The 27,154-nt window shown below is 46.0% G+C and overlaps 1 protein-coding gene across 3 annotated transcripts in view; it reads left to right on the top strand.

Annotated features, from left to right (window-relative positions):
* Dock4 (dedicator of cytokinesis 4) overlaps window positions 1-27,154 on the top strand; it is a 390,974-nt gene that overhangs the window by 358,093 nt on the left and 5,727 nt on the right. For 2 of the 3 annotated variants that reach the window (XM_057782100.1, XM_057782099.1), the window contains 12 exons: window positions 835-976; window positions 2,223-2,389; window positions 5,412-5,498; window positions 14,716-14,892; window positions 15,616-15,699; window positions 18,344-18,463; window positions 18,794-18,915; window positions 19,217-19,337; window positions 20,701-20,782; window positions 20,951-21,060; window positions 22,949-23,021; window positions 24,760-24,873. In XM_057782100.1, the coding sequence (XP_057638083.1) occupies window positions 835-976; window positions 2,223-2,389; window positions 5,412-5,498; window positions 14,716-14,892; window positions 15,616-15,699; window positions 18,344-18,463; window positions 18,794-18,915; window positions 19,217-19,337; window positions 20,701-20,782; window positions 20,951-21,060; window positions 22,949-23,021; window positions 24,760-24,873 (1,399 nt within the window). The remainder of the gene's footprint in view (window positions 1-834; window positions 977-2,222; window positions 2,390-5,411; window positions 5,499-14,715; window positions 14,893-15,615; window positions 15,700-18,343; window positions 18,464-18,793; window positions 18,916-19,216; window positions 19,338-20,700; window positions 20,783-20,950; window positions 21,061-22,948; window positions 23,022-24,759; window positions 24,874-27,154) is intronic. The other variant, XM_057782101.1, reaches the window with a different exon arrangement.

Below are 27,154 nucleotides of genomic sequence, written 5' to 3'. Positions count from 1 at the left end.
TTTTTAAAACACTTTATGTTCTTGGTGTGTTGGCACAAGAGGGGCATGGCGCATACGTACAGGGCAGAGGACAACTCGCAGGAGTTAGTTCTCTTTCCACCATCAGGCGTGGGAAGCATTTTTATCCTGTGAGTCAGTTTTCTGGCCCCAATCTTTGCATTCTTACCTGAATGAGAGAGCCCTGGCCTCTAGAATAAATTATTAGGATATAGCATGATATAACAAAACAAGCAAACATCTAATAAAGTTCTAAAACTCAGTAAGATTTCTAGCAGCAGCAAGCTGAACTGAGCTGCTCACGGCAAGGATGTCGCTGTGCCTTTGGTCCCTCCATCCTCCTGAAGGCTCGGGTAGAGATGGGCCACCTGCCTGCCCTGCCAGTGGGAATATAAAGCTGATCTGTCTCAGAGGCTTCCAGAAAAATAATCCAGTAAAGCGGATTTTCATTCAGGCCCTACTTTGTTCTCTTAGAAATTGGAGATCTGCGTGTATAAGTTTGACATCTGTTTTATAAAAATCATCTCTCATAGATGTCCATTTTATGATACAGTGCTTGGTTCTTGTCTTTGATGCTGAGTATCGGGCCATCTCTATCTCCCATGCAAATGGCCCTGGAATTCAGAGCGTGCTATTGGGTCTGATGGAAATCAATAACCAGCGATTCTATTGCTCTTTGTCCAGCAGGTTTGATTCATGAGCATATTTTTCAGATGGTTCTGACTTTTCATTGTGACAGTATCGTGTGATGTGGGGGCAGTTATTGCCACAGACATATTTCTTTACGTTCTTCTCTTTGTTATATGACCCTAATTTCCTTTCCGGTTGCACCCCCAGAATAAGGAGTTTGTGTGCCGAGGGCATGACTACGAGCGACTGGAGGCCTTCCAGCAGCGAATGCTGAACGAGTTCCCCCATGCCATCGCCATGCAGCACGCCAACCAGCCTGATGAGACCATCTTCCAGGCGGAGGCTCAGTGTATCCCTTCCTGGTGGGCAGGCTCCGGTTGGGTGGCACCTGCCGTTAGCTACACGGCAGGGTCCTGTTGAGTGTTATAGCCACTGTCCTCCTGCCAGGAGCCACACCCTCACACTTCCAATTCTTGTCATAGTCCTTGGTTTTAGCTTAGCGCCTTCCCAGCAGAATGGAACTATTCTAATGGCTATCACAGGGCCAGTCGAAAAGAAATCCCTTAAACATCCGTTAAGGAACCTTCGTCCTCTTAATTGGCATGCCTGCAGGTCCAGCCCTGCTTCTGAATCAAACAATTTTCCTATGGCTTCCTATGGAAACGGCTTCCGTTCAAGGAAGTGGCAGCATTATGTTCAGTACTGCACATGCTCCACCCCCCTCTTTCCCGTAGACTTTAGTTCCGGAGTGAGGACGGGAAGAAAAAGAGGTGCCTCCAGTATCTCTGAGGCATGACATTCTAGACTCTTAGCTTAATGACAGCATGTAATTCAGAGTCCTGCCATCTAAACCGTCAACTCAAATGGTAGTACTTTGGCTTTCAACACAAAGGCAATTCACCCATCAGTTCTTGCCAAATCCATTTGAAACCCACAGTTTTAAAATGGACAGGGAAACTCCCAGTGGTTATTATAAATATACTTTCAAAGCAGAAACCTAAATGCAAGAGAAACACGAAATTGTTTAAGAAAAAATATTTTTCTTTCTCTCTGGGAAGGAAGTAGCATATAAGCAAAATATTTTTTAAAATATGAGCTACAACCAACCACTCTGTTTATCTGTGCCTGCTGTTGGATAACGGATGCCATAGTTACAGAAGGCTGAAGTCACGGCAACACTTGGCAAGTGCAAGTCCTTGCCGGTGTTCTGGTCACTGCCTTTGGTCATAGTCTTATGAGGATTTCCATATCATTATAAATAAAATTTGGGAGCCATGAAGAGACTAAAGATGCCTCATGTACAAGAGCAGGGTTATTCTGATTCTGAATACGCAAGCCCAGCTGTTCCTCCTACCCCCACTAAAGCAGTCATCTGTGAATTCACAGGTTATGGAACTGTCAAACATATGTCCCGGTAGACTCACATTCTTAGGATCTGATCAGACCTGAAGCTTGAGGCGTACTTGGAAGTACATTATTCATATCTGCTGGGCAATTTTTAAAATGACTTCCACTGGAATGGAAACACCAGATTGCTACCCAGAGTGCCTTGCTGTTTGCCAAGCCAGGTTCCCTCCTTGACTCTTGGCTCCCAGATCTGCAGATATACGCTGTGACTCCCATTCCCGAAAGCCAGGAGGTGCTGCAGAGGGAGGGCGTTCCCGACAACATCAAAAGCTTCTATAAAGTGAACCACATCTGGAAGTTCCGCTACGACAGGCCGTTCCACAAGGGCACCAAAGACAAGGAGAATGAATTCAAGGTAAACCTGCGGTCTCTGTAACGTGCTGCGTCCTCATGGGCTTTCTAGACTCTTGGGAAATAGTGACTGAGGATCCGGTCACGTGACTGGAACAAAGGGTCTCAAAATCTTCCATCCTAGTAAGCAGTGTTTCCGCATGAATGGGAACACTTTCCAGGCAAGAAGATTTTCGGTCCCCTACCAAGAAAATCTGAGCAGGTCTGGGAGGAGTTCCTGAAATCAGCTTCTCTGTGGCAGTTCCGAGAGCAGTGGTGCTTAGACCAGTCTTCGAACTCGTGTCTGAGCTCAGCCCTGTTGTCCACTCATGGTGAGCCATTGTGGGAGTGATGGATGTAGTCTAGCATCAAGGAAGCACAGTAAAGAAAAACCAAGGACCAGGCAAGTGGGGACTGAGAAGAGGCCGCGTGGGCAGGCGTTTGGTGCGATGGAGACACTTCCGTCCTTTGCTCTAGACCTCGTCGGTTTCTGAGATGAGGCCCCAAGTCCACGCCCACCTGGGCCTCTGCCTGTACCGGGTTGCCCGTCCTCCCCATATCCAGTGTGCCTTGCTAGTGCCCCATGCTCCCAGCCAGAAAGGACAGCGTTCTCACAGTCCCACTGTGGCAAGAAGGCAGATGTTCAGAAATCACCTGTGACTATCCCTTTCCTTGAAAACAGTGACGCCGGACAGGCCTAGCGTGATCCCAGTGACTCAGCATCCATACATAAACAGAACTGTCAAATGAGCTTATTCCTGTGAGTCTGTTGGCTTAGTGGCTCTCACAGCAGATACTCCCTTCTCAAGGCAGGAGGCATCTCTTAACAGTGTCTTGCTTAATGTTGACCCACACACCCTTGCCCATCGGTTCCCAGCGCTGCCAGCAATCAGCTACAGGGGTTATTCCCAGCTGAAAGGCAGAGGGGAGGTGGTGGTAGCTGTACAGCGTTCGGGGGAGGCTGGAGAAAAATGGACTTTTATGAAAGATTTGAAGTGCATTTACTGTGGATTTCTCTAGGAATCAAATCACAAAATGCTTTAATGATATAAATAAATAAATAAATAAATAAATAAATAAATAAATAAATAATCAATCAATCAAGCTAATGATAGTTTAGAACCAGCCAACTGCACCGACCTCAGCAACCTGGCCCTCTGGCCTCCTCTCGGGGTCTTCATTCTCCCTGTGGATTGAACAGTACAGAGACTATCGGAAAACATCCCGGTTACTGAAAAGATCCACCATCATTTTCTAGTTCTCTCTGCGTGTTTCTAATTCTCTTCTTCTCCTCCCAAGTGAGCTAAAGATCAAATCAGATTGCAATACAGTTCTATCTCTCTGCACTAGCTCCCAGTCCTCGGTCTGAATGACCTGGAGTCATAGTTGTCTTTCACAAAGTCATGTGCCCAAGACCTTTAGCCTAGCACTGGAACCTATCTTTTCCAACTCCCTTTCTTTTTTGCTTTTTCTGCTGGACGTACGTACTTCCACCTGGCCAGCAATGAAACAATCAGTGATATACTTGTACCAGGAATAATCAAAACCCAGAACAGATGTAGGGGTTAAAGGTGAAGATCAGAGAGGCAGAGCGATCAGCCACCAGAGAGAGCTTTTACCTCTACCAAGGCTCAGACCAAAGGGGCGATCCTCAGACTGCCCAGACTGCACTGGCTCTCCACCAAACCTCAGACTCCACACTCTAGTGAGTTCCAGTGACCCCCAAACACTGGGATTGGAGGTGCAAGCCACCAACAGCTACCTTCCTGGGATGGGTGAGGTTAAATGAGGCTCTCTTTCCCCATGCTCAAGACCTTCAGAATCTGGTTCTGGACTGTACCCCGTTACCCCAAGCCTGTCCTACCTACCCTCCCTCTTGGCTCCAGCGACACCCACCTTCTCTCCTCATTGGTTGCCATACCCTTTCACAAGCAGTTCATGTCTGTGTGGGCAGCCTTCTGCCTGCACGGCAGCCTCCACTCTCCTCCCTGTGAACTCTTGACTCTGTAAAATCCAGCCCTCTGGTCTACTCAGAAAGCTGCTGTCCTGGTCCCCCACGATGGCAGGAATATCTGCATCCCGTGTACACCTTGAACATCCTGCTCATCCATCTGAGCTCTCATCCGCTCGCCTCCCTGTCGTCAGCAGGCCCCTCAAACTCTCACCGTGGGGGTTCACCCCAGCAGCTCCTCACTACTGGAAAGACATTCTCTTTTTAACCCCTCTGTGGTCTGAGTAGATGGTGCAATTGTGGGAATTTCCCCCCTGGTAGCACACTATATGACAATGATGAGGTGTAAGTTCCAAAACTGGCTGTCAAAGACAACCTGGCCGCGTACAGCACTTGTGACAATAGCAGCTGTGTTTCATGTCTCCTGGAGGAGCTGGATCTGGGTCAGGAGTCCAGCTCGAAGCACACACGTGCCGCTGGGTTACAGCAGTTCAGCTTATCACCAGAAACGTGGCCCTGTGCATATGGCAATGGAGAGAAGATGGTTTCCGGGGGTGGGTGTCAGTGCCAGCCCTTTGATAATTAGAATGTAACTTGTGAGTGGATGAAGAGTCCCTCTGCGACTTGAAGTGTTCACCTTAAATAGAAGGCTCCAACCAAGTAATCCTAAGGTCCTTTGTCCTCTTATGTAGCTGTTACTCCCATCTTGTCTTGATAGCTCACAGCATTGCCACTTCTAGTTGAAATGGGCTAAGCATTGATGAGCGAAAAGGTTAAAGTCCCATCTTGGGGAAACAGAGGAGAAGACTGTATACAGCTTGATGTTGTATTCTGGCCCTTGCTTTCTGAAGCCAGGGCTCGTATGCTCTGCAGGGGAGAAGGCTCCAGGCAGTCTGCAGAATGACTAGCGTGGGCTTGCACCACATCTAGCGCGGGCTAGCACTGCATCCCGATTCTATTGTTTCACAAGTGCGCATTCAGTGAGAATGGCTAAGGAAAGGCTGCAGGAAATAAGCAGCTCCAGGTCAGACTTGTCGCAGCTTGGGGCTTAGAAAGAAGAGCAGCCTAGAGAGTAACTTTGAGTTTTGTTTTGCAGAGTCTCTGGGTGGAGAGAACCTCACTCTACTTGGTGCAGAGTCTCCCCGGCATCTCCCGCTGGTTCGAAGTGGAGAAGCGTGAAGTGGTAAGGAACGGAGCATCTTCCCCACGTTATCCCCACCCCAACTGCTCCCGTTGGGCTGAGCCCACTACTAAGTTCTCGTGTTCTTTCATTCCCTGGGTTCCCTCGCGACATTGACTGCTACTGCCCAAGGCATCAAAAGCAAATGTCCTGGTTCGTCCAATCAGAAGTATTCTTTAAAGCAATTATGGTTGCAGCATGTAAAAACAACAACAAAAAAACCTGCTAGGTTCTTGAGTGACAACTGTAGGGGGGAGCTGCGGGCTGTGTTCCTGCCGCCCCAGCTCCTGGTCGCCTGGCTAGCTCATGCCCCAAAATAACAACACACAAACTGTATTCTTTTAAACACTGCTTGGCCCATTAGCTCTAGCCCTTACTGCCTAATTCTCATATCCCGATCTACCCATCTCTAATAATCTGTGTAGCATCCGACCTGGTGGCTTGCTTCATTGCGTCTGCTCTGGAGAGGAGCGGCATGGCATCTGCCCCAGAGAGGAGAGGAAATGGCATCTGAGCTCACTTCCTCTTCCTCCCAGCATTCTGTTCTGTTTACTCCACCCACCTATGTTCTAACCTATGAGGGCCAAGCAGTTTCTTTATTTTTTAACCAATGACCTTCCTCCATCAGACAACCAGAATGCCAAGACTCCTAATTGTGCCAGGCCTGTGATCTTCGTCACTTTCTGTGTGACAATCCAAAGCCAAGGAGGAGCCTGTTTTCTTATGTAATCATCATGTCAATAGATATTTTTTCCCCAGTTTTCAAAGGTTTTACCAAGAAGTTGAACCTTTGACAAAGATCATTATCAAGATGTCGAAAGAGTATTGTAACACGAATAATAAAAACCCAGAGACAGAAGCTGGGGTTCCACCTGAAGGTCAGAAAAGCAAAACAGCCAGCCACTGGCTCTTACCTCTACCTCAGTCCGAAATGGCGATCCTGCCTCCAGGTATCTCAGAATGAGACTGTGTGTGAGAGCTGTCTCCACCTGTCATATTCCTCTCTAGGGCTGGGATTAAAGGTGTGCTCCACTATGGCCTGGTTTCTATGACAAACTAGTGTGGCTACTGGGATTAAAGGTGTGTGTCACCACTGCCTGGTCTGTGAGGCTGACTAGTGTGGCTGTTTTACTTTCTGAACTTCAGACAAGCTTTATTAAAATACAAATGAAATATCACTACAGCGTATAGACTCAAACACAGAATTTCTTTTAGTGATTCCAAAGCCAGTGTCATTGTTCTCTTCGAGCCTTGGTTTTCTTGTTGACAAAATGAAGCTATTATGAAGCCCCTTCATATAAAGCTTATGTAAAATCCATCACGCATGGAGCCTGAGCTGCTTTGATCTGCAGTGGGAAGGATTGTGCAAGACCCAAGCAGGCCTGGATGGAACCTCAGTTAGGAAACAGTGGATGCCGTTCTAGAATCTGGTAACTACAGCTCTCAAGAATGCTCTGCTTCCCAGGTACCTCCCCAGCTTCCATCCCCAGTGAAGAGAGACGGGAGTGAGCAGCTGGAGGCAGCAAGGCTGGTCCTGCACACTGGTGTCTCTTTGCTGTATTTCATCACAACAGCCGTAGGACCCCTGCCTCCCAGTGTCTTGTCTTTTTCCTTTGGCACATTATGGCTCTGAGCCAGGCCCTTGTTTGACTGAGGTTCTGTTCCACCAGGTCCCAGAGTTGTCAGCCATTCAGTCACAAAGAATCACACAGGGGTTTTACATGAATTATAAACTGATTGCCCCAGTATCTCAGGCTCTTTTTATTAACCAATACTTGCAACTTTTATTAGCCCATAATTCTTGTCTATGTTGGCCAAGTGGCTTGGTACCTTTTTTGGCAAGGCAGTCACATCTTGCTTCCTATGCGGCTGGGTCACAACTGCAGAATAAAACTTCCGTCTTCCCAGAATTCTTGTTGCCCCACCTCTACTTTCTGCCTGGTTGCCTCGCCTATACTTCCTGCCTGGATACTGGCCAGTCAGCGTTTTATTAAAAATAATACAAGTGACAGGGTAAAAGACCATTGTCCCACCACACCCTTAGATTGACCTAGTATTCTGTTTGAAATAAAATACATCAATTGCAAATCTATCATGCAAACAAAACCTCAGTTAAGTAACAGCCGACTATGTCAATGAACAAGTAAGAGTAGCTCCCACCCAAAGTATCTCTCCAGAATGGCTTCTCCTATGAAGTCTCTCATCATTGGAGATCAGCTTATCGTGTTCAAAGCTACTGGTTAAATGAGCTTTTCATTTCAGGGTGTCAAAATATCAATACAGCTCCCTAAACAAATGAAACTCAATTCAGGATATTATGTCAGCCCAGTCGTGTCTGTGTGCAGTGAGTCAGGGGTCCCCACATTGCCTGCTGGTGTGGTGTACTTTAGTGCCTTTCAGGGATGAGGGGAGGCAATCAGTGTGCCCACAAAGTCTCATTATTCTGCTGCCTACAGAGTTGCAGAAGCCCAGCCCACGGCGATGTTCTTAGTCATTCATGCTGCATTAGTGATTCAGGGGGCCTTCTCAGACCCGTACAGCCCAGAAGGCTAAATCTTGTGAAAATTCACCATTAGTTCGAGCCCAGGAAACAGCGCACACACACACACACACACACACACACACACACATACACAAGACACTCATGATAAAAAAGCATTGCTGGTAATGGTAGAGAAAGACTAAACACTTAAAACACCAGCTGCCTACATTCTTGGAATAGGTAATATTATGTTCTAAGAGAATAAGGCAAACTGGGCTACTTGGTTCCCTGAGTACAGCCTGCTCTTAGCAGCCTCCAATGTGCTTCTCTTGTTCCTGCTCCCTGGGATGCTCCATGATCCATTAGGGCTCTTACTCGCTTGGTTCTGGCTGTATAAGGGCTTCAAGAACATAGTCGGTACTCAAAAAAGATAGAAAATGGATTGAAATTTCCTGTCTGCAATGCCAGAACCTGAAAGGCAAAAGATACTCATAAGTTTGGCTTTAAATTCACTTGATCATTGAGTTCACGGTAAAGAAGCACCACAGATACATTGTCCCCAGCTGCCTTTCTGGCACCTTCCAGCACTAGAACACTAGGCACAGGAAGGAAGCTGCCAGGTTAGTCCTGCCTGGATTTCTCTACTCCTTACAGGTGTGTGATGCCTTTTGTAGTGACGTCTAATCAACTACTTCTGTGGGCAGCCGAGAAGAGTGGTTTTGGGGCTCTCCAGAGCCTCTTTGAGTGAGAGTTCACAAGAAAGCACCTCAAACCTGGCACTAGAGTTTAGCGACGCTTGGCTCGTGGCAGCATCCTCCAACCACAAAGGACAGCACTCTTTCAAATCTTCTTTGACTTCTGTTTCAGATTGGCTAAAGAGTAGTGAGTGCTCATATGGCTTTTCTATACATCTTTAGTTTTGCTTAACCTTCCTCCTTCCCCTCTTGTCTCCTCTCTCCACCTACACCTTCTGAAACTTTTCACCTCATGGTTCCCCCCTCCATCGTCATATCCCCTGTGCATTGCTAGCTCCACTCCCTTGAGGCGCCTCCCCACCCTGGTAGCCCGTGCTTACCCCTGCAGGTGTTCCAGATGAATTACACCGATGGCAAGGGTTGAAGCTGGCTCCACACATGGGAAAGAGCGTGCATTGTCTATCTTCCTGAGCCTCGGTGCACTCTCTTCCCCCAGTTTCATCTGCTTGCTCGTGGTCTTCCTAATTGCACTTTTCTCTACAGTGAATCAAGTAGGCCGTGTCTGTGTACCACATTCTCAATGTCCACTCATCAGCTGATGGCCATGCAGGCTCATTCCATCCCTTCGCTGTTGTGCACAGCACAGCAGTGAGCATGGTTGAGCAGGAATCTCAGAAGTATGATGAAGCATCTCTGAAGGGTCCACTGGGTATTTGGACAGTAGGGGGTCATACAGTAGTTATAATTCTAGCTTTTTAAAGAACCCTCCACACCGATTTCTGTAGGGGCCGCCCCGGTTTGCTCTCACCAACAGTGAATACGAGTTCCTCTTTCCTCACACCCTCGCCAGTATTTGCTCTCTTAATGAGATTGGATACCCCTCCACCTATCCAGTGCAGCATACCTGCCTGCCCCACAAAACAAAACCAAGAAAAAACACCTGAAGAGGCTTTAGGCCCTCGGGTTGAACTTTCCCCTTGCACAGCTAAATCGTCATCTTGCCAAGCTGCCTTCTACATATTTATGACCATATCCATATATAAGTGCTGCTTCCAGCCTTAATCAGGGAAGCCTGTCTGCAATAAATAGTGGCAAACACAGTGACCCATGGCTGGTCACAGTGCTGACTGTAAGTAACAGCTGGACCCTGCGCCCTACCCAGAACATGTATAAGTGGGAAGGGTATTCATGGGTAGGATGGAATAATAGGTGTGTGCAGGAAATTAGAAAGGGTTGTGTTTGTAGCCATCAAAATATACTTAATACATGTATAAGATCGTCAAAGAACAACTCAATAAAAGATATACCTAGGGAGGCATTCATCTATCTGAGGCACCTGGCAGGAGGACCAGGATCTGTCCCTGGTGCATGAGCTCGCTTGTTGGAGCCCATTCCCTATGGGATGCCATGTTCAGCCTTAATGCAGGGGAAAGGGGCTTGGTCCTGCCCCTAGCTTTAATGTGCCAGACTCTGTTGGCTTTCCATGGGAGCCCTTACCTGTTGGGAGGGGTGGATGGGGGTTGGGCAGGGGGGCAGGAGGAGGGGGGAGAAAGAGCTATGGATACAATGTAAAATGGAATTAAACAAATACATTTTTAAAAAGATAGGCATTATGTATGGCCCTACCCAGAACCGAGGAGTCTCCACCAGCCCTCACAGCGCCATCTAGTGTTTTCTTATGGCCCTGTATTCCGAGAGAGCCTGGTGTTTCTGAAGCCTTGTTTTAGTCATCTTCAGCGCTAAAAAAGGGATCATTTATCTGCACTTCTAGCTACTCCTTGCACCAGGGAATTTTGTGACAAGTGTGATATCATACAATCTCACCCATAACTGTCTTGTTATGTGTATCTCTAAACAACTGTGCCATATTATATATGAAAGAATAACAACGTGTTGACTATACACGTTCCTATGTTGCCGTATGCCTCACCAAGAGTCTGTTTGGTTACTTTTTTGTTCTTCGTTGACCCTAGGTGTCCATTGCTGTTGTGTGTGGTGTCTCCTAAGTCCTTTTTCATCTAAATGTTCCCCCTGGCATCTCTTTTTAAAAATCTTTTTGTTGAAGAATCACAGTGGTTTGCCTTGAAGTGTTTTCTTACGTCTTAATCCAAGCGGGATCATTTGGTGTGTTTCTCTGTGGCCTGCCTTTCTTGTAAATTGATAGTTACAAGCCTAGAGGCTTAGTAAGGTTGGTTGGCTCGTGCAAGACCGCTTCTTACGTGTTTTCTGCTGCTCTCTTACTCCTTTCTTCCCGCCCCTTCTTCTCTTCTGATGTTAGCAAGAATAAATGATAATTAGTTATTGTTCATCATGGCCCAGACCCATTGATCTTTTAGGGATTAAGAGATGACATTTGGGGGTCAGTAAGATAGCTCAGTAGGTAAAGGTGCTTGCCACAAAGTCTAGAAAGCTGAGTTCAGTCCCCAGGACCCACATGGTGGTAGGAAAGAATCGATTCTCTCAAGTGTGCTCTCTGACCTCCATGTGCACACCACGGCATGCATGCATGCACATTTAAGTGCATGTGTATGCATGCACACACACAACACACACACACACACGATAAATAAATGTATTTTATATTTTGATATTTTGTCATCTATTTTTATCCATTGCAATAGTCCTATAAAATAATAGTATCCATCATCAACTATTTTATTGATATAGGAGAGGAAATAAAATTTTCTATTCAAAATTTAGTCCTTAAGGCCTTATGAGAGTAACAAGAAGGCTACTTGGATTTTGTTTGACTTGGGTTTTACTGTTATTACTAGATCATAGATTTAAGTGTATTTGTTTTGTGTTAATCCATAGAAGCTATTGTTATTAAATTATTCCTCTTAATTCTTTATTTTCAATTGCTTTATGACTGCACTTTAGGTCTGTTCAAACTCCCCTCTGAGTCATTTCTTACTTGCCTACAGGGATGTTACTTTTGGACCAGTCAGACACAGGTCCTGTCCCTTTCCAGTGTCAAGCTCTATTAATAATTCAAGGTGGCCCAGATGCCCAGGCAAAAAGATTCCTGAGACTGAAGCATCATCCACACATCTCTGTGTCTCACAGCAGTGGTAACAATTTAGAGGAACGAATGGAAGCTATAAGTGGGGTTCCCAGAGCTCCCCAGTTTAAAGTGTGCTTTAGGAGACACGAAACATCGTACTCCAGAGGATTAGCTTCTCAGGGATATTCTCTTAGGGTCTGGGCTTGTCGACTTGAGAAGTCTTCTACTAACTTCCTGCTCCAGGCCTCCGTGGATCACAGCTCTTCCTCCTACAGCTATCCCTAGGCCATGTACATGCAGCTTTGGTCAGCTAGAAGAAATGACCAGGCCACCTGTTTCCTTTTTAATTCCCCAAAGGACCTTCCTCAGAAAGGGGAGGGGAACGGCCTCAGGCCAGCTGCTCTCTTCCTCCTAGACACCTTTGCTTTCTGACCTGACAAGGAAATAGACAGCTTTTGTATCACTTACTCATATTTCCTGAGAGCTGGTGAGACTTGATGTCATATATTTATTTACTCAACCTGGTTCTTCTGTCAACAGTGCACTCCTTTTCTGTGTCCAGTTTTCTTCAGCATTGTGAATTATTTATACGTTGTCTCAAACACATGTTCTCTGAAGTTCTTGTATTTTACATGTTTATTATATCTCATGTGATGGTCACAAAATTATTATATTAATAGCATTAGGGTTTGTAAATGTGAAGATGGATTTTTTTTATTTTATAGCTAAAACAACTCATAGAATTTCTTGTAACTGTTTTCCAAGTGCTTGCAGTTGTTGAGTAATTGATCTCCCCAAGGTCTTCCTCCTGTGAACTCAAAGTCTATGTCCTTTCAACAACAGATCCTCCCCACCCACGGTCCCCAAGCAGCAGTTCTCCATCTGTGGGTCACAAGCCCTTTGGGGTTCCAACGGCCCTTTCACAGGGGTCACCCAAGACCATCGGAAAACACAGATACTTGCAGTGTGCTTCATAACAGTAGCGAATTACAGTTACGAAATGGCTTTATGGTTGGGGTCAGCACTGCAGGAAGAACTGTGTTAAAGGTCGCAGCATCAGGAAGGGTGGACCACTGCCCCACTCTCTCCTGTCTTCTGAGGCTGCTTTGCTTTTTAACTTGTGGAGATTTGGGCTCAGACTTTGCTTTATGCTTTGACTTTTGCACGTACACATTAAAGGTTTAATATCAAATGTTGTTTGCAATAACCATCCCTGCTAGTGCCCTCATGGGGGTCTTTTATGCAGCCCTCCAAATTACAATCATGATTCCCTGTCTTTACTCGAGAGGTGTCCTGACCTTTATAGTATGGGTTTCCTTGCTTGGTTTTCACCCATTTATGCTTTTCTCAACACAGTCCACTTAATTTTGCTTAGCTGTGTGTACTCTGTTAAGACCTGTTCTGTCCTCTCAACGGTATTTGTGATATGTTTTCAATTAAGTATGACAAAAATGTTCCCCATTACTATAGATTATTCCACTGTATAAACAGACCACAATGTATTATGTGCTCTCTTGTTGATAAGCAGCAATTTGGGGAAACAGTTACAAACATTTTTGTACGTGGTTTCTCACGCACATGTACATACATGTCCAGCTCCATCTTTTTTTAAAAAATATGCCTCTGAATAGAATTTCTGAACCATGAGACAGATAAAAGTAAAAATAATATTATATGAAGCTAACTTAGCAGATAGGCGATAGTCCTTCAGCTGTCTCCCAGGCGGTGCACAGTCTGAACCTCCAGTAGCAGGACAGGGGCTCTGGTGGCCACAGCTGCACTCTCATTGGCTATGGCCACATTTATTTCTACCATTCTGTGGGGGTGTTTTACAGTGTGTCGCTGTGGTACTATCCTTCATTTATTTACTGGCCATTTTGAATTTATTCCTCTGTGAAATGGATGTTTCAATTCCCAACCCAGTTTTTCTTGGGTTTGTTTGCTTTTTTCTTCATGCATTCTGTGACTGGGTTCTTCTCTGATTATGCATATTAAAATTATTTGTCATGTATTGTGGCTATATTCCCTTCCTTTTATATTAGCTTTGATAAATGTTTATCCTTAATTTCCATACACTTGAGCTGTTGTAAGGTTTTTCAGAGTTGCTTTAAGATGCTCTAAGTGGCCTTTTATTCTAATTTGTGTCTCTCACTGGAAGAACGAGAGCTTAAGTGTGCTTTATGCATGTCCAAATTGCCTCATTACGAAGAGTTTGGCAGACCTTCTCTTCAGAGAGAATGTCAGCGACATTAACAGTGCAGTGCCATATACTGGAAACTCTTTGTTCATAGTCCCAATTAGGTCCCCTGGACCAACCAGTAAGTCATTATCATTCTGCTTGGCTCTGCGCAAAAAAAAAAAAAAAAAAAAAAAAAAAAAAAAAAAAAAAAAAAAAAAAAAAAAAAAAAAAAAAAAATGGATCCTGAAATGTATATGATACGATTATCTTGATTTCTGTAACTCACTACTGTGTGCCATCCTGTGCCATCCTACAGTGCTGTTATAATGCATATGGGAGTCAGTATGGGCATATGTCCCCTCTCTGCAATGGGGCAGAAAGCTCTTTGACACCAGATCAGCTAACGTATCTCTGTATTTCCCATGATGCTTTGTTCAAATAAGTACCTAGAGGGGTGAAACGTTCATTATTTGGGATCCATCCAAAGAGAACATAAAAAACATGGGATGTTTACTGTCATCCTATTATCAATGAACAGTTGCTGGTTACCCAAACCACTTTTCCACCAGTGGATATAGTTACCCATCGTTTTTACACCTTCCTGATGAATGGCTGACTTGATGTCCGTGTCCTTTCTGTGTTGTGGGAAGGCCCACAGAAGGGTTGTTAATGGGCACTACTAAGAACCTTGAATGAGTCAAAAGCTGAATGATCTGTTTCTCTGTCTCTGTCTATCACCTCTCTCCTCTCTCCCTCTCCCTCTCTCTCTCTCTCTCTCTCTCTCTCTCTCTCTCTCTCTCTCTCTCATTTCTTTACTTTGGATAAAAGTCAGTAGATCTTGACATTCATCTACTTTTCAGATAGAGATGAGTCCCCTGGAGAATGCTATCGAGGTGTTGGAGAATAAGAACCAGCAGCTGAAGGCTCTGATCAGCCAGTGTCAGACGAGACAGATGCAGAACATCAACCCCTTGACCATGTGCCTCAATGGAGTCATAGATGCCGCCGTAAACGGCGGGGTTTCCAGGTACCAAGAGGTGAGGAATGACAGTCGCCGGAGAAGAACTTGTCAGCGGAGATGCCTTGGGGTTCTGTGAATCTTCTTGTGCAAATGTGGGCCCATTATCAGTGGCAGATGGCTGCAGTCAGCACAAATGCAGTCCTTTGCAGGGCAGAACAAATGGATGACCAACCTCTTGTGCAGCTGGTGCATGTATCCCATCGTCATGATGAGGCACTTTGTGTGTGCACGCGTGAGTGTGTGTGTTTGTGTGTGTGTGTATTGGGATGAATAAATGTAGGGAGGAGCTCAGAACTGTTTAACAAATGTCTACCTATAATAATTTGCAAAATCAAGGAGGACCATGGGTGTAGTCTTGTGGTTGGTTGTTTTTGTTTGTTGATGATCCTTTAGGTGGACTTTTCTTCTGTTTTTATAATAGGCTGGAAGACCATCTTGGCCACACTAAATCTTAAGACAATTTATTTTAGTTCATAATTTATTATTATAGTTTATTGACTTGGGTCTGCTTTCTTTTTCTTTTTAATTTTTATTTTATTTTTATTTTTATTGACAGAGATGCTTAGTATACAAGCTCTGCCTTTCTGAATGTTGCCCATGACCAGCTGCCCAAAAAATTTCATATTTCATAATCGTACTATTTCTCTATGTATGCCAAGCCTTGGGAAAGTACTAAGTGTGTCTTTCACTCCCGTGGTAACTCCCCCCAGGGTAGTCTGACTGTCCCTTCTCTTCCTAGGCATTCTTTGTCAAAGACTACATTTTAAGTCACCCTGAAGACGGGGAGAAGATAGCACGGTTGAGAGAGCTGATGCTTGAGCAGGTAGGACGGCGGGAGCAGTCATTCTGTCTACCCTGGCCTGTGTGACAGAATAGCCTCCTACAGGCATGTGCATGAGCAGCCACACCCCGGTGGCAGTAACTTGGCACCTGAAGACTAAGCGGGCTAACTTCTACTCTTTCCTCCCAGTTGGAGGCAAGAACAAACTTAACACATGGTCCCCTGTGAGTAACACCGCATGTGGTCTCTTTGAACGTCATTCCCTATGACATACTGCAGACCTGTTGCTCAAAATCTCATGCTCAAATCAGTTCAGACCGCCTCAAGATCAGGAATAAGTACAGAAATGGATGAGCCTGGTACGCAAGTGCCACGGAGGAGTGGTCAGTCAGTAGAACTGGCTCTGCAGCAGGGCCGTGTTTTGCAGAAAAAGCCCAGAGGTTGTGTTCTGTGGACTAATTAGGCACGCTCATCATTTTCTACTTCAAAAAAGAGTGCACATTTTTCTTAGTTGGTGTCTTCAAGGCCTGAGAACTAGAGTTGAGAGTCTGTCGCTTTCTGCGCCCTGTTGATAGCTGCCCGAAAGGGTTGTGCAAACCTCTGAGATGGTAGACATAGTTGGAAATCTGGGTTAAACGGGAAATAATGTTGTCCCCATAAAAAGTAGAGACAAAAGCATCTCTTCCTACTTGATACTAAAATAGTAAATAAAGCATGGTTTTAGACTGGAAGATAAGAATAGGACTGTGATGGGTTTTAGTTCGTTTATCGTCTCTAGATAGTATCCACATAATAGTGATATGTTTGAGGGGAGATGGGGCCATGGATGAGAGCAGGTGGACTAGTTCAGGGAAAAGGGGCTTTGACCTACAAGATAACGTTCCAGCATGGTTCTAGGAGGTTCACAGTCGCAGGATTGCACAAAGACTGTAACAGGGTTGGTTTCTTAAAGCCTCTGCATTTTATTTGAGCTTCATCTCTCAGAAGCAGTCTCCTTCAGGTTCTGTCTTTTGTGTTCAGTCTGAATAAATTCTTTCCCCAGAATTAAAACAGTAGCTCAGAGCGAAGACGCTTTTCAAGAAAATGAAGGTAGACTTTACTGTGTTGTGCCTAGCATTGTTTATGGGACCCTATGGGAAGAGCTGTATCCAGGAAATGTGAGGGCTCTGTTAGAGAACAATCGACATAAAAGTCTATCATGTAACCTTGGGCATAACACATTGTTTCATGGGAACATCAGTTAGGAGTTAGACTGTGAAGTCCACCATCCTTCCTGAACCTCTGTCTGGTTGACATGGAGATTTCTTCAACAGATACATCCATCTGTCTGATCTGTAGGAGCTGATTCAGTTGTGGAGAGCCACTTGGCCTAGGATCCCTGTCTTCTCAATGACCCACTTCTGAGACTGAGGGAAAGTATAAACCCTTGCCATTTGGATCCAGCATAGGACAACTTTGAAAGCCTAATAAAATTCCAGAGAGGCCCTGGGCTTGACGGATTTGGCCCGCCTGCTGTATGACCCATCATTCCCTGTAGAGTCCTACTCCTTCTTGAGCCACAACAGGCAGGAAGCCCCAGACTCCCCACAATGAACTCCTTAATATCCATGCTAGAGTCCATTCTCTGAGGACTCAAGTGACATTGTCTGAGCCAAAGAAAGGTGACCCAACAGCTGTTTAAAATGGAGAAGGCCATCAGCTGCTGTAGTTAGTCGTGACTCTTGGGTGCCTCCCATCGCCTCATCCCACAGTCGGTTTCTCCCTCTGTGCATCCTACACGCTCCAGTGTGTCCTTCCTGTTCATTTCAGGGTGCTTATCTCTGTGGAAAGATGCTGGCAGGAGAACACATCCAGAGGAGACGTTGCCACAGCCCTATCTCAGAGAGAAGGTGCTGCGTGCTCTAGCTGTGGCGGTCAGACCCGTCTAACCCTGAGTTTTTATCTAGATGCTTCACAAATGCAAAGTTGCAAGCACCCGGGTGTTGCACAGCTTGCTTTCCTCCCAGACTGGAGTTTGCTGAAGCGCAGATAGCTGCTGTCCAAACCCGCGAAGTCACACTCTGTTGGTAGCTGAATGAGAGAAAGTCGCATGTGTAGGTCTGGTTCTGTTTGAGTCCTTGGGGCAAACTTTCCTTTAAGGCAGGAGCCCTTGTGGTATTAGAGTAAGAAACCAGAATAATATTTTTAACGAAAAAGAAAAGGCATAGCAACTGCTACAGAGTTCCTTATCTTTTTTTTTTTTTTAATTTGTTCCCTGGAAAATTTTTTGAGAATCTCTTGGGGTTAGGAGGCTGATGTAGGAGAGAGGCTACCATCCTAGAAAAAGATTTGCTTGGCCCTCCAAACAGGAAACAGCTTCTGCCCCATTCCCTGCCCATCCTAGGGAGGGGACGAGGGGGCCAGGGACCCAGGGCCACTAAAAGAGGGTTATCACTAAAGATATGATGAACACAGGGAAGGAGCTCAGGGAAAGTAAAGTAGGAAGGTCAAGTCTGGGGAGTCAGCCATACCTAAATTGAAATCCCCACTTGTTACTTACTACATGTAGGACATTTTGGATCCTGTTTCCTCATCTGAAGAGCTGCAATCGTTCACATTCACCGGATGGAGCAGGTCTGCAGTAATGTATGGTTCACAGCAAACCCCCTTGAGGCATAGCCACTGATGCGGGTTTTTCCTTTTCAAGGCACAGATTCTGGAATTTGGCCTGGCCGTGCACGAGAAGTTTGTACCTCAAGATATGAGACCCCTTCACAAAAAACTGGTGGACCAGTTCTTTGTGATGAAATCGAGCTTTGGGATACAGGTGTGTGCTGAAGGGTCACGGTGGGGCATCTAGCCGCTGCCATTGCTTTCTGTGAGTCAATGGATGAAAAATCCAACAGTGACATCTTTTGGTTCTTCTGCCACATTGCACATTTTCCAGGGACCTTTTAATATTACAATTGCATTCCTGCTGTTGGCCGTATTTACCCTTCATGGAAGCAAAATAAAAAAGTCGATGTCAGAAGGCTCAATAATACTGGCATTTATAATTGGTCCCTATGTAAAGATGTTGAAGATGTGTATGTAAGTAGATTAAAGTACATCATAGATCAGTCTCTCTAATACAACGTGTTCTTTACCTCCTCTTCAGGAGTTCCCTGCCTGTATTCAAGCCAGTCCTGTCCATTTTCCTAACGGGAGCCCTCGTGTGTGTAGAAACTCGGCCCCTGCTTCCATGAGTCCAGATGGTACCAGGGTAATTCCTCGACGCAGGTAAGTCATATTCTGAATTACCGTACAATTTGCCAGCCCCACAACATGATCGGGAACGGTTCTGTCATTCACTATTTCTTAATGAAATAATGAAGCCGCGAGGCAGCTGCAGACATCTGCCACTGGTAAAACAGCAGCAGCACGAGAAATAAATAAACTCAAGCATTCGATTACATTGAGGCAAACAGGAGACGACAAAATGGGATGTGTCTTTTCTCCCCTTGGTGTTATGCCGTGCCAGCGTGTGATAAAATACAGTTCCGAGACCGAGCTAACGACTGTTTTCTTCCCCCTGCAACAGCCCATTAAGTTACCCAGCTGTCAACCGGTATTCCTCATCCTCGCTGTCCTCCCAAGCCTCTGCTGAAGTAAGCAATATTACAGGGCACTCAGAAAGCTCTGATGAAGTCTTTAACATACAGGTACTTGATTAGCTTTTTGTCTGCTCGTGTTTCTTCCTTTCTGTCTGCATCATGAGTGTCTGTCTATTCTGCTGGGCTCGTGGACAGACCTGCAAGCAAGAACTTGACCTGAGGACAAACCTAAAAACTCTCAGTAATGCTTTGTTGGCCTTTGGGATCCACAAAGCTGTTTCTCTCCAAACTGCCCATCACTTTAAGCACATATAAACAAGCACTAGAGAGGCCCAGGCAGGCTGCCCAAGCTTAGCTTTCAGATTGACCTTGGTAGTTCTTTGCTTCTTGGGTCCTGAATTCTTGGGGCATGTTGATATACATTATCTGCCACGTAGTGTTCCAATGTGGTACTTTAAGGGCTCCCTTGTGGCCTGAGGCCCCATTATAAAATTTGCATACCTATATAAGAACATTTTCTGTAATAAAAATAGAAGAAAATATGGAGTTTTAAAGGTTTTTAGAGCTCATGGGAGTCTTAAAGCATTTTGTTTTAGGATAGTAAAATAAAGCTGTATTTCCTACCACTGCCTGTGGAAACAGCCACAGTGCAATTCCCATTGTGTGCTTTGAACACATGACTTTGAAGAAGTAGGAAGCAGATTGTGTACCTTGCAGAAACACTCAGCATGTTTAGAGTTAGAGGCCTTAGTGAACAAAGCGCTTACTGCCAAGCATGGTGACCCACATGGTGAAAGGAGGGCACTGTTGTTCCTGATCTGCACACGCATGCAATGACAAATGCACATTCACACAGGAGAGGAACACACACATACCACATATACCATGGCACATGCACACTCACACAGGAGAGGAGTACATGTATAACACACACACACATGATGTCACATGCACACTCACATAGCAGAGAAACACACGTGCACCATGCACACTCACACAGGAGAGGAGTACATGTATACCACACACACACACTATGGTACATGCACACTCACACAGCAGAGGAACACATGTATATCACACACACACACATAGCACATGCACACTCACACATTGAGAGGAGTACATGTATACCACACACACGATGGCACATGCACACTCACACAGCAGAGGAACACATGTGTATCACACGCACACAGGAGAGGAACACATGCATACCACACACAAGCCATGGCATATGAACACTCACACATGAGAGGTCCCTTTAGCCGTAGTGGAAATCTCAGGTGCCTGATTAATCCAGGCAAACTTCCTTGTCCGGCTGAGTTATTAAGACTTCACTGTGCTTCTAAATGGCCTTTGGAGGTTTTGTGTTTTTGCTAATTTGAAAAGATAAGTGTTGCTGTTTTGCTTCAAATGTCGCTATGAGCTGGCACTCCTAACCATGTATGACAATCTCTCCCTATGTTTCCAGCCCAGCCCATCTACCTCAAGCCTGAGTTCCACTCACTCTGCTTCACCTAACGTGACGAGCTCTGCCCCATCGAGCGCCAGAGGTCAGTGCAGAGCTGGGAATGGGGTGACTGGTACCCAAAGCATCTTCCCGACCCCAGGAACTGTGGCTTCAGTGGTCCATACTGTAGACGACTGCCACAATGCTCAGTTTTCCGAGAGCAGACCCCTCTTGGCTACCACACTGATAATTTCTCTGTTTCTCTTCCCAGCTTCTCCTTTGTTGTCTGACAAACACAAACATTCCAGAGAAAACTCTTGCCTGTCCCCAAGAGATAGACCATGCAGTGCCATTTACCCAACACCTGTGGAGCCTTCCCAGGTACTCCTGTGGGTGAATCAGAAGCCAGAAAACGGGAAAGTGTGGGGTTGTTTGTGAATCTCTGCAGAAGCACACAGTAGCTGTTGAAAGCAAGCAGGGTCCAGACCAGCTGGGAGAAGAGTTGGCCCGCTGCTGGTCTCTGCACTGTTGGGATGCCATCTGACTCATAAGTCTAGAGCAGTGGTTCTCAGTCTTCCTAATGCTGCAACCTTTTAATACAGTTCCTCATGTTGTGGTGACCCCCAGCCATAAAATTATTTCCCTGCTACTTCATAACTGTATTTTGCTCCTGCTATAAGTTGTAATGTAAATATCTGATGTGCAGGATATCTGATTCAACTCCCAGTGGGGTCGGGACCCATAGGTTGAGAACCAGTGTTCTAGAGGGCTGTCTGGATTGCAGCTCGAACAGCAAAGCGGAGAGAGAACGTCCAGGTTCTTCTTCGCCACAACCTGTTCACTGCTGCTACAGCAACATCCTAAGGGGAAGCTAATGAATGAAGCACCTGTGTGTGTGTCTGCATGTGTATGGAGCAGAAGTCTAGGGAGGGGGAACCCCTTAAGTTAGCAGAAGACTACTGCTTCTGCCCAGAACTTCCTGCTTCCCCACAGCTCTTGAGGATAGCTACAGCTGATGCCCACCTTCCACTCCCTTACCCCCGATCCCCCAGTGCAGGGGTGTTCTCTTTGCCTTTGACATTTTTCTTCAATGCATTATCAGGAAGCAACTGTGTCCTGGAGATGTCCCTGAACCCCTCATAGGAGCTAGGGAATGTGGTTCCGCCTGTCACTCAAACCTTCCCTAAAATGATTCCTCTTGACCTGTGTGTGTGTGAGCGCAGGGCCACAGGCTTAGCCCAGAGACAACTATGTGCATTGGAGGGTGGGTTTATGCTGAAGCCCTGAGTTGTAACGCTTGTTTGGAACTAATCTTAAGAGCAGAGCAAACTGTTTCTGCTCCCGCTAATTTCTCTGTTTTTCTACACCATCCTGGCAGAAGTCTGTAGCTGCATCTGGAAGTGGATGAGAGCGAGTGGGATTTGGCTTGATTGGTTTATCTTTGCTGATTGTGTGATCTTCCCGAAAGGCCCAGGAAGTCGCCTCTGCGCAGCACTGATGGCTTGCAGAAGTGATTGCTGAGTGCGTTTGGCTGAACCAGCTAACCAGTTTTATTTCCCGTTGTCACTGGCAATGCGAGGGGATTTCACAGTCTGTTTCATCCGCTCTAAGAGAACACGCGCCAGCAGGGCAAACTCTGAAGGGTGCCCTTGATTAGTCCCAAGTTCTCTGCCTTGGGTGAAATCTGAAACAGGACCTATGCTACCCAAACTGCAGTAATGGACAGCTGTTGTAGGTGTCCACTGTTTCTTTCCATGAATTAGGTAGAGCCATTTAAAATTGGTAATTGTGTAGGTTAGAAATTACAGATCATTCGTCAGTTTATGTTTTTTACCTGCTATGGGATTTCGGCCAGTAGAGTTCACCCGTACAGTAGGTGTTTGGGCTGCTGTTTCTCCTCTAGTTCCTATGCATAGGTCAGGCTGCCATGCTAGCAATATGCACCTAGAGAACACCGTACCTAGCTGATATTTAATATTAATTTTCCCTATGTTTATTATGAGTTCTTATATAATTAAAACTATTAAAAAGTAAATAAACATATTGACTATATTTAATATGAAGCACAATTTTTCATTGTGTTTCTTTCAGAAAACTTAAGGCTCTACCCCCCTTTCTACTTAAATATAGTTTAATTCTTTGTTCATAGGCTCATTACACCATATAGAAAATGTTTTGAGCAAAAAGTTTCATAAGGAGACAACCATATCATTTTCTAAAAAGGATCTTAGCATATCGCATCACAAACATGTGTCTTTTCCCTTTCCAGAGAACGCTGTTTAATCATATTGGAGATGGGGCCTTGCCACGCAGTGACCCCAATCTTTCCGCACCTGAGAAAGGTGGGTGTCATCCAACCCCTCGGGGGTCCTAGAATGTGCCAGGGTTTGTTGTGTCCTCCTCTTCTCCAGTCTGTCCTGTGCCATGTGGCAGGTTTGGTGATCTTCAGGGAATTAGTGGAAGCTGCACTCGGGATCCAGTCCCCAGCACCTATAAAGAACAGAATCTGAGCAATTTAGGAACGAACCCCCTCTGAGTAATGACTTTCTGTTGTTCAGCCAGCCCAGGTGAAGCCTGCACTTCCTGAAGCAAAGTTGCCACTCAGATGATCAGTTCACACAACCGAAGTAGCTAGTCCTCAGATTGATTCCACAGTCTGTGTCCCTTGTCTCTTTACAGCTCTTTCGGGCTGCTCATCTGTGGTTGTGGTGACTCGGATAGGATCTTGTACAGTTAAACACTCTGTAAGCATTGCAGCCCCGTGCATAATGGAGTGTGCCCCGCCTCAAGGTCCTGCACACACACATAAGAACCAGATGCATGTATAGTGGTAAATAGCCAATTAGCATCCTGCAGAAGAGGAAGGGCAGAAGAGGAATGTCACCCCGGCAACTGTGGGTGTGGGGACGTACAGTAAGCCACCCATTTGCCTAGCTTAGAGTCGTCAGGCCTCAAAAATAGCAGGCTTTCCAGCCAATGAATCAAGACTTACTAATGAAATGTCCTGGGAAAGTGCATTTTAATTGCCCCCATTAAGAACTAGGCTGTATTACCATGTACACTGATACATTAACATTAAAACTTCCCAAAGGGAGGTAAAAATTAGCGAGGACCTCGCCACAATTATTTTAAAGTATGGAATTAGCTTTCATGTTGTAAGTCCAGCATTGGTTTTTATCAGTAGAAACTGGGATCACGTTGCTATTTTTACCCACTGTGCTAAGGAAACCCACGGAGAAAATATAAAAGGAATAGAGAAAAAATTACGTTTAAAATAATCCTGCCCCATTGAGTCAAAGCAGTAATTTGGAAGACTAAAACGTGGCAATCCTCACTGGGTCCATCAGATGGCAGTGTCTGCGCAGGAAGCAAGCCGGAACTCTGTTTTACTCTTCGCTACAGAGTGTCTGCTCATAGCCTTGTGTGTCCTGCCCCGCTTCCTAGCAGGCCTCTCCCTATTTCTACACCTTGATGCCCAGAGCAGATGGATTACAGAATAAGAAGGACATATCAGCAGTCCGAGTTGTTTCTCGGGAGTTAGCTAGTGTGATCGCTCGATGCAGGAAGAGTCCTTTCTGGACAGCACCGGGCAGGGAGAAGGCGTGGCATCCTCAGACCAGTCCAAGGCCCTTCCACCACACAGTGGAAATACGAGACTGCCACTTGCCTCCCCGCCTCCTTTGGATGACACTGGTCCAGAAATGTCTACAAATAGACGGATGACGTATTTTCCATCTGTTTTCTGGCATCTAAACACATTCGCAATTCTCAGCAGGTGGCTACTCTCTGACATGGAGATTTGAGGTCCTGTTTGACAGCTTGAGAGAAATAAAGAGCCACACTGTTAGCCAATTAAATGTCGACTCTGACTGTCAAGTAACCAATTAGAGAGCTTTAGTATTCAGGGAGTTTCCTGCTTGTTTGGGGCTTAGGGTTTTGTGGGTTTGTTTTTTTTTTTTTTTTAAACCAGTTGATTTTTTTTTTTTTCCATTCTGGATAATTCTGACTTTCTCCTAAGATCTCAAACATCTGAAAGGCAAAGCTGGATCTTGTGTTTTTAGCCTTGTTATTCCCTTCCAGCTGTGAATCCCACCCCTAGCAGCTGGAGCCTGGACAGTGGGAAGGAAGCCAAGAACATGTCGGACGGTGGGAAACTTATTTCTCCCCCTGTCCCTCCAAGGCCCACACAGACTGGTGGGTATTTGAAGCCTTTGAATGATCGCTTTTATAAAAATGAGTTATACTGAGTATTTCATCTCGGGCTGAGTTCCTCAGAGAATGATAGGCACCTGGTATCTGAGGTAAAAGTCTTGCTAGCAACGTAATTCACTTCTGGTGCTTGCTTACGTTCCCTGCACCTCTGCCACGCAGCCAGACAGCCCCCCGGGTAAGCTCTGAGCATGCCATCTTCTCCCCTTACCACGCCCAACCCTTCTGGCTCCACGGGCCACTCCTGCTTCCTCTAAACCCCGCTCGCACCAATCTCTGCTAACTCAGCTGCTTTCTTGAATCTTCAACAATGACATTAATGTTTCAGCTGACCCAAATAAGGACCAACTCAGTGGCTTCGAGTTGCCTCTGACAGCCTAAGGTGTCTGCTGCTCTGAGAGCTAGCGCTCTGTCCAGTGGTGGTTACCCCTCAGAGGCCCAATGCAGGAACCTGCACCTCTTGGGAGTGGTTCATGAAATCAGCCTCAGGTCTTCTCAGCCCGAAGGTTACATCCCTAAAACGAGGCTGAACACAGCATTTTACCAAGCCATCCGAGTGTGAAAATGTTCAGGGGAGCTTGCAGCCTGGCCCTGGGTCCCAGGAGAAACTCAGAGGCAAAGCTGACTCTCTTAGGAACTTCCAGTGGGAAGTCACTGCGCTTGGTGACGTGCATGAGAGGCAGTTTTAAACGAGGCCCCTGCTTTTAAGTGACTGCTTTTTCCAGTAGCCAGGTCTTGTGGGTACTTACCCATGTCGGCTGGAGCTTTACAGATATAGCCAGCCTAAGAACCAAAGAAAATGTGCTGTTTCCTTGGCAGATTTTTCTAGACTGGGCATTCCTGTTTACTTGCTGTATTGTAGCTGTTCATCCTTTAGTTTCCGAAAGGCACGTGAGAGGTTTCGACAGAGCGAGGAATAACTAATTTTATTAATCATTCTCATTGGTCTATCAGCTGACTGTGGGAATGTGGGCTGGTCAGCCAAATCATTTGTACTCCATTGCCGGTACACACACATTCAGGCAATCTCTAGTCGAAGGCCTGGTTGTTCCCCTGAATATGGACACTTGAAAGGCATTTTTAAGGAACAATAAGATGGATAGTTCTTACTAAGGAATGAATATTATCGATGCTCTCTGATCTCCTGGGACAGTTCCAGTTTGACAACAAGGATGCTGGTGGACCTTTTTTAGGCATGCAGAAAGCCCCTTTCCAGAAAAACAGCTCTGAGAATGAGCACTAGGTGCCAGGGCTGCGCTATTGTCTGAGACTGAATCAAAAGCAACAGGAAGCCTTGACCTCTGCCACAGTAGCGGCAGACATGGAGCCCCCATCAGGGCTGCTTTCTCTGTCCACACATGATTTCCTTCCTAGTCAGTACTCGCCATGCGTGAGAACAGAGCGCAGGCACTGATGTTAGGAGCCAGCGTGCAGGGCTGAGGCTGCCCGACCCTGCGGTGTGCTAATGAACTCAGCACAGCCAGCTGACCCTCTTCTCCTTCCGAGTAGATTGATTGGCAGGGCTGCTCTCCCTTCTGCACTGATTGCTTTCGTGGTCTGTCCTGATGTCCTTGTCTGTGGTCAGTGTTGTGGGGCTATGTGGCTGTCTGTCGTTTCTCCTTTCAGCTTTTCTGTGGGTTTTTGAAGAGTTACAAGCCTCACAGTGCTGGCTGGAAGAGTATCAGGTGACCACAAAGGAACTTAGCACACCTTTGCCGGAGTCACTGTGTGGAACTGGGAAGTGTGGCTGACCCCCACCCTACGTCACAAGCTATTTTCTATGCTATGCTAAGCCCTAGAGAGCAAGCTCTGACCCCTAAGGAGACACAGAGCTGCACTGCCTCACATGCTGGGTCCCAGGTATCAGACCTGGAAACCCAGGAGAAGCAGAGGTTACTCTTCTTTGCCATGGCAGTGAGACCTGAGAGTCAGGGGACTGAGGGAAGAAGGCCTAAGGACAGACGTTAAAGAAGCAATGGGAAGCTGCTCGCCTTTTGTATTGACATGGACAAGAGTTCCATATGCATTGGGATGCTGGAAGGAGGAGTGGAACAGAAGGCTTGCTGGATAGCTCTATGGGCCTGTTCTAGGCTGCCTGGGTGGCCTTCGCATCCCCATTGCCTCTCAGGCCAGAGAAAGCAGCCATCTCCCAAGGACTCCTGGCCCTTTACACCAGAAGCGTGTTATGAGATAAAGAGATTGAGTAATGAACAGCGTCTGGACTTAGGGGACATCAGAAGAATATTAGAGCCACGTGTGATAGCAG

The sequence above is a fragment of the Chionomys nivalis genome, chromosome 10 (genome assembly GCF_950005125.1).
Source record: "Chionomys nivalis chromosome 10, mChiNiv1.1, whole genome shotgun sequence".
In the NCBI taxonomy this organism is placed as follows: domain Eukaryota; kingdom Metazoa; phylum Chordata; class Mammalia; order Rodentia; family Cricetidae; genus Chionomys; species Chionomys nivalis.
This window is presented reverse-complemented; position numbering and strand designations above follow the sequence as displayed.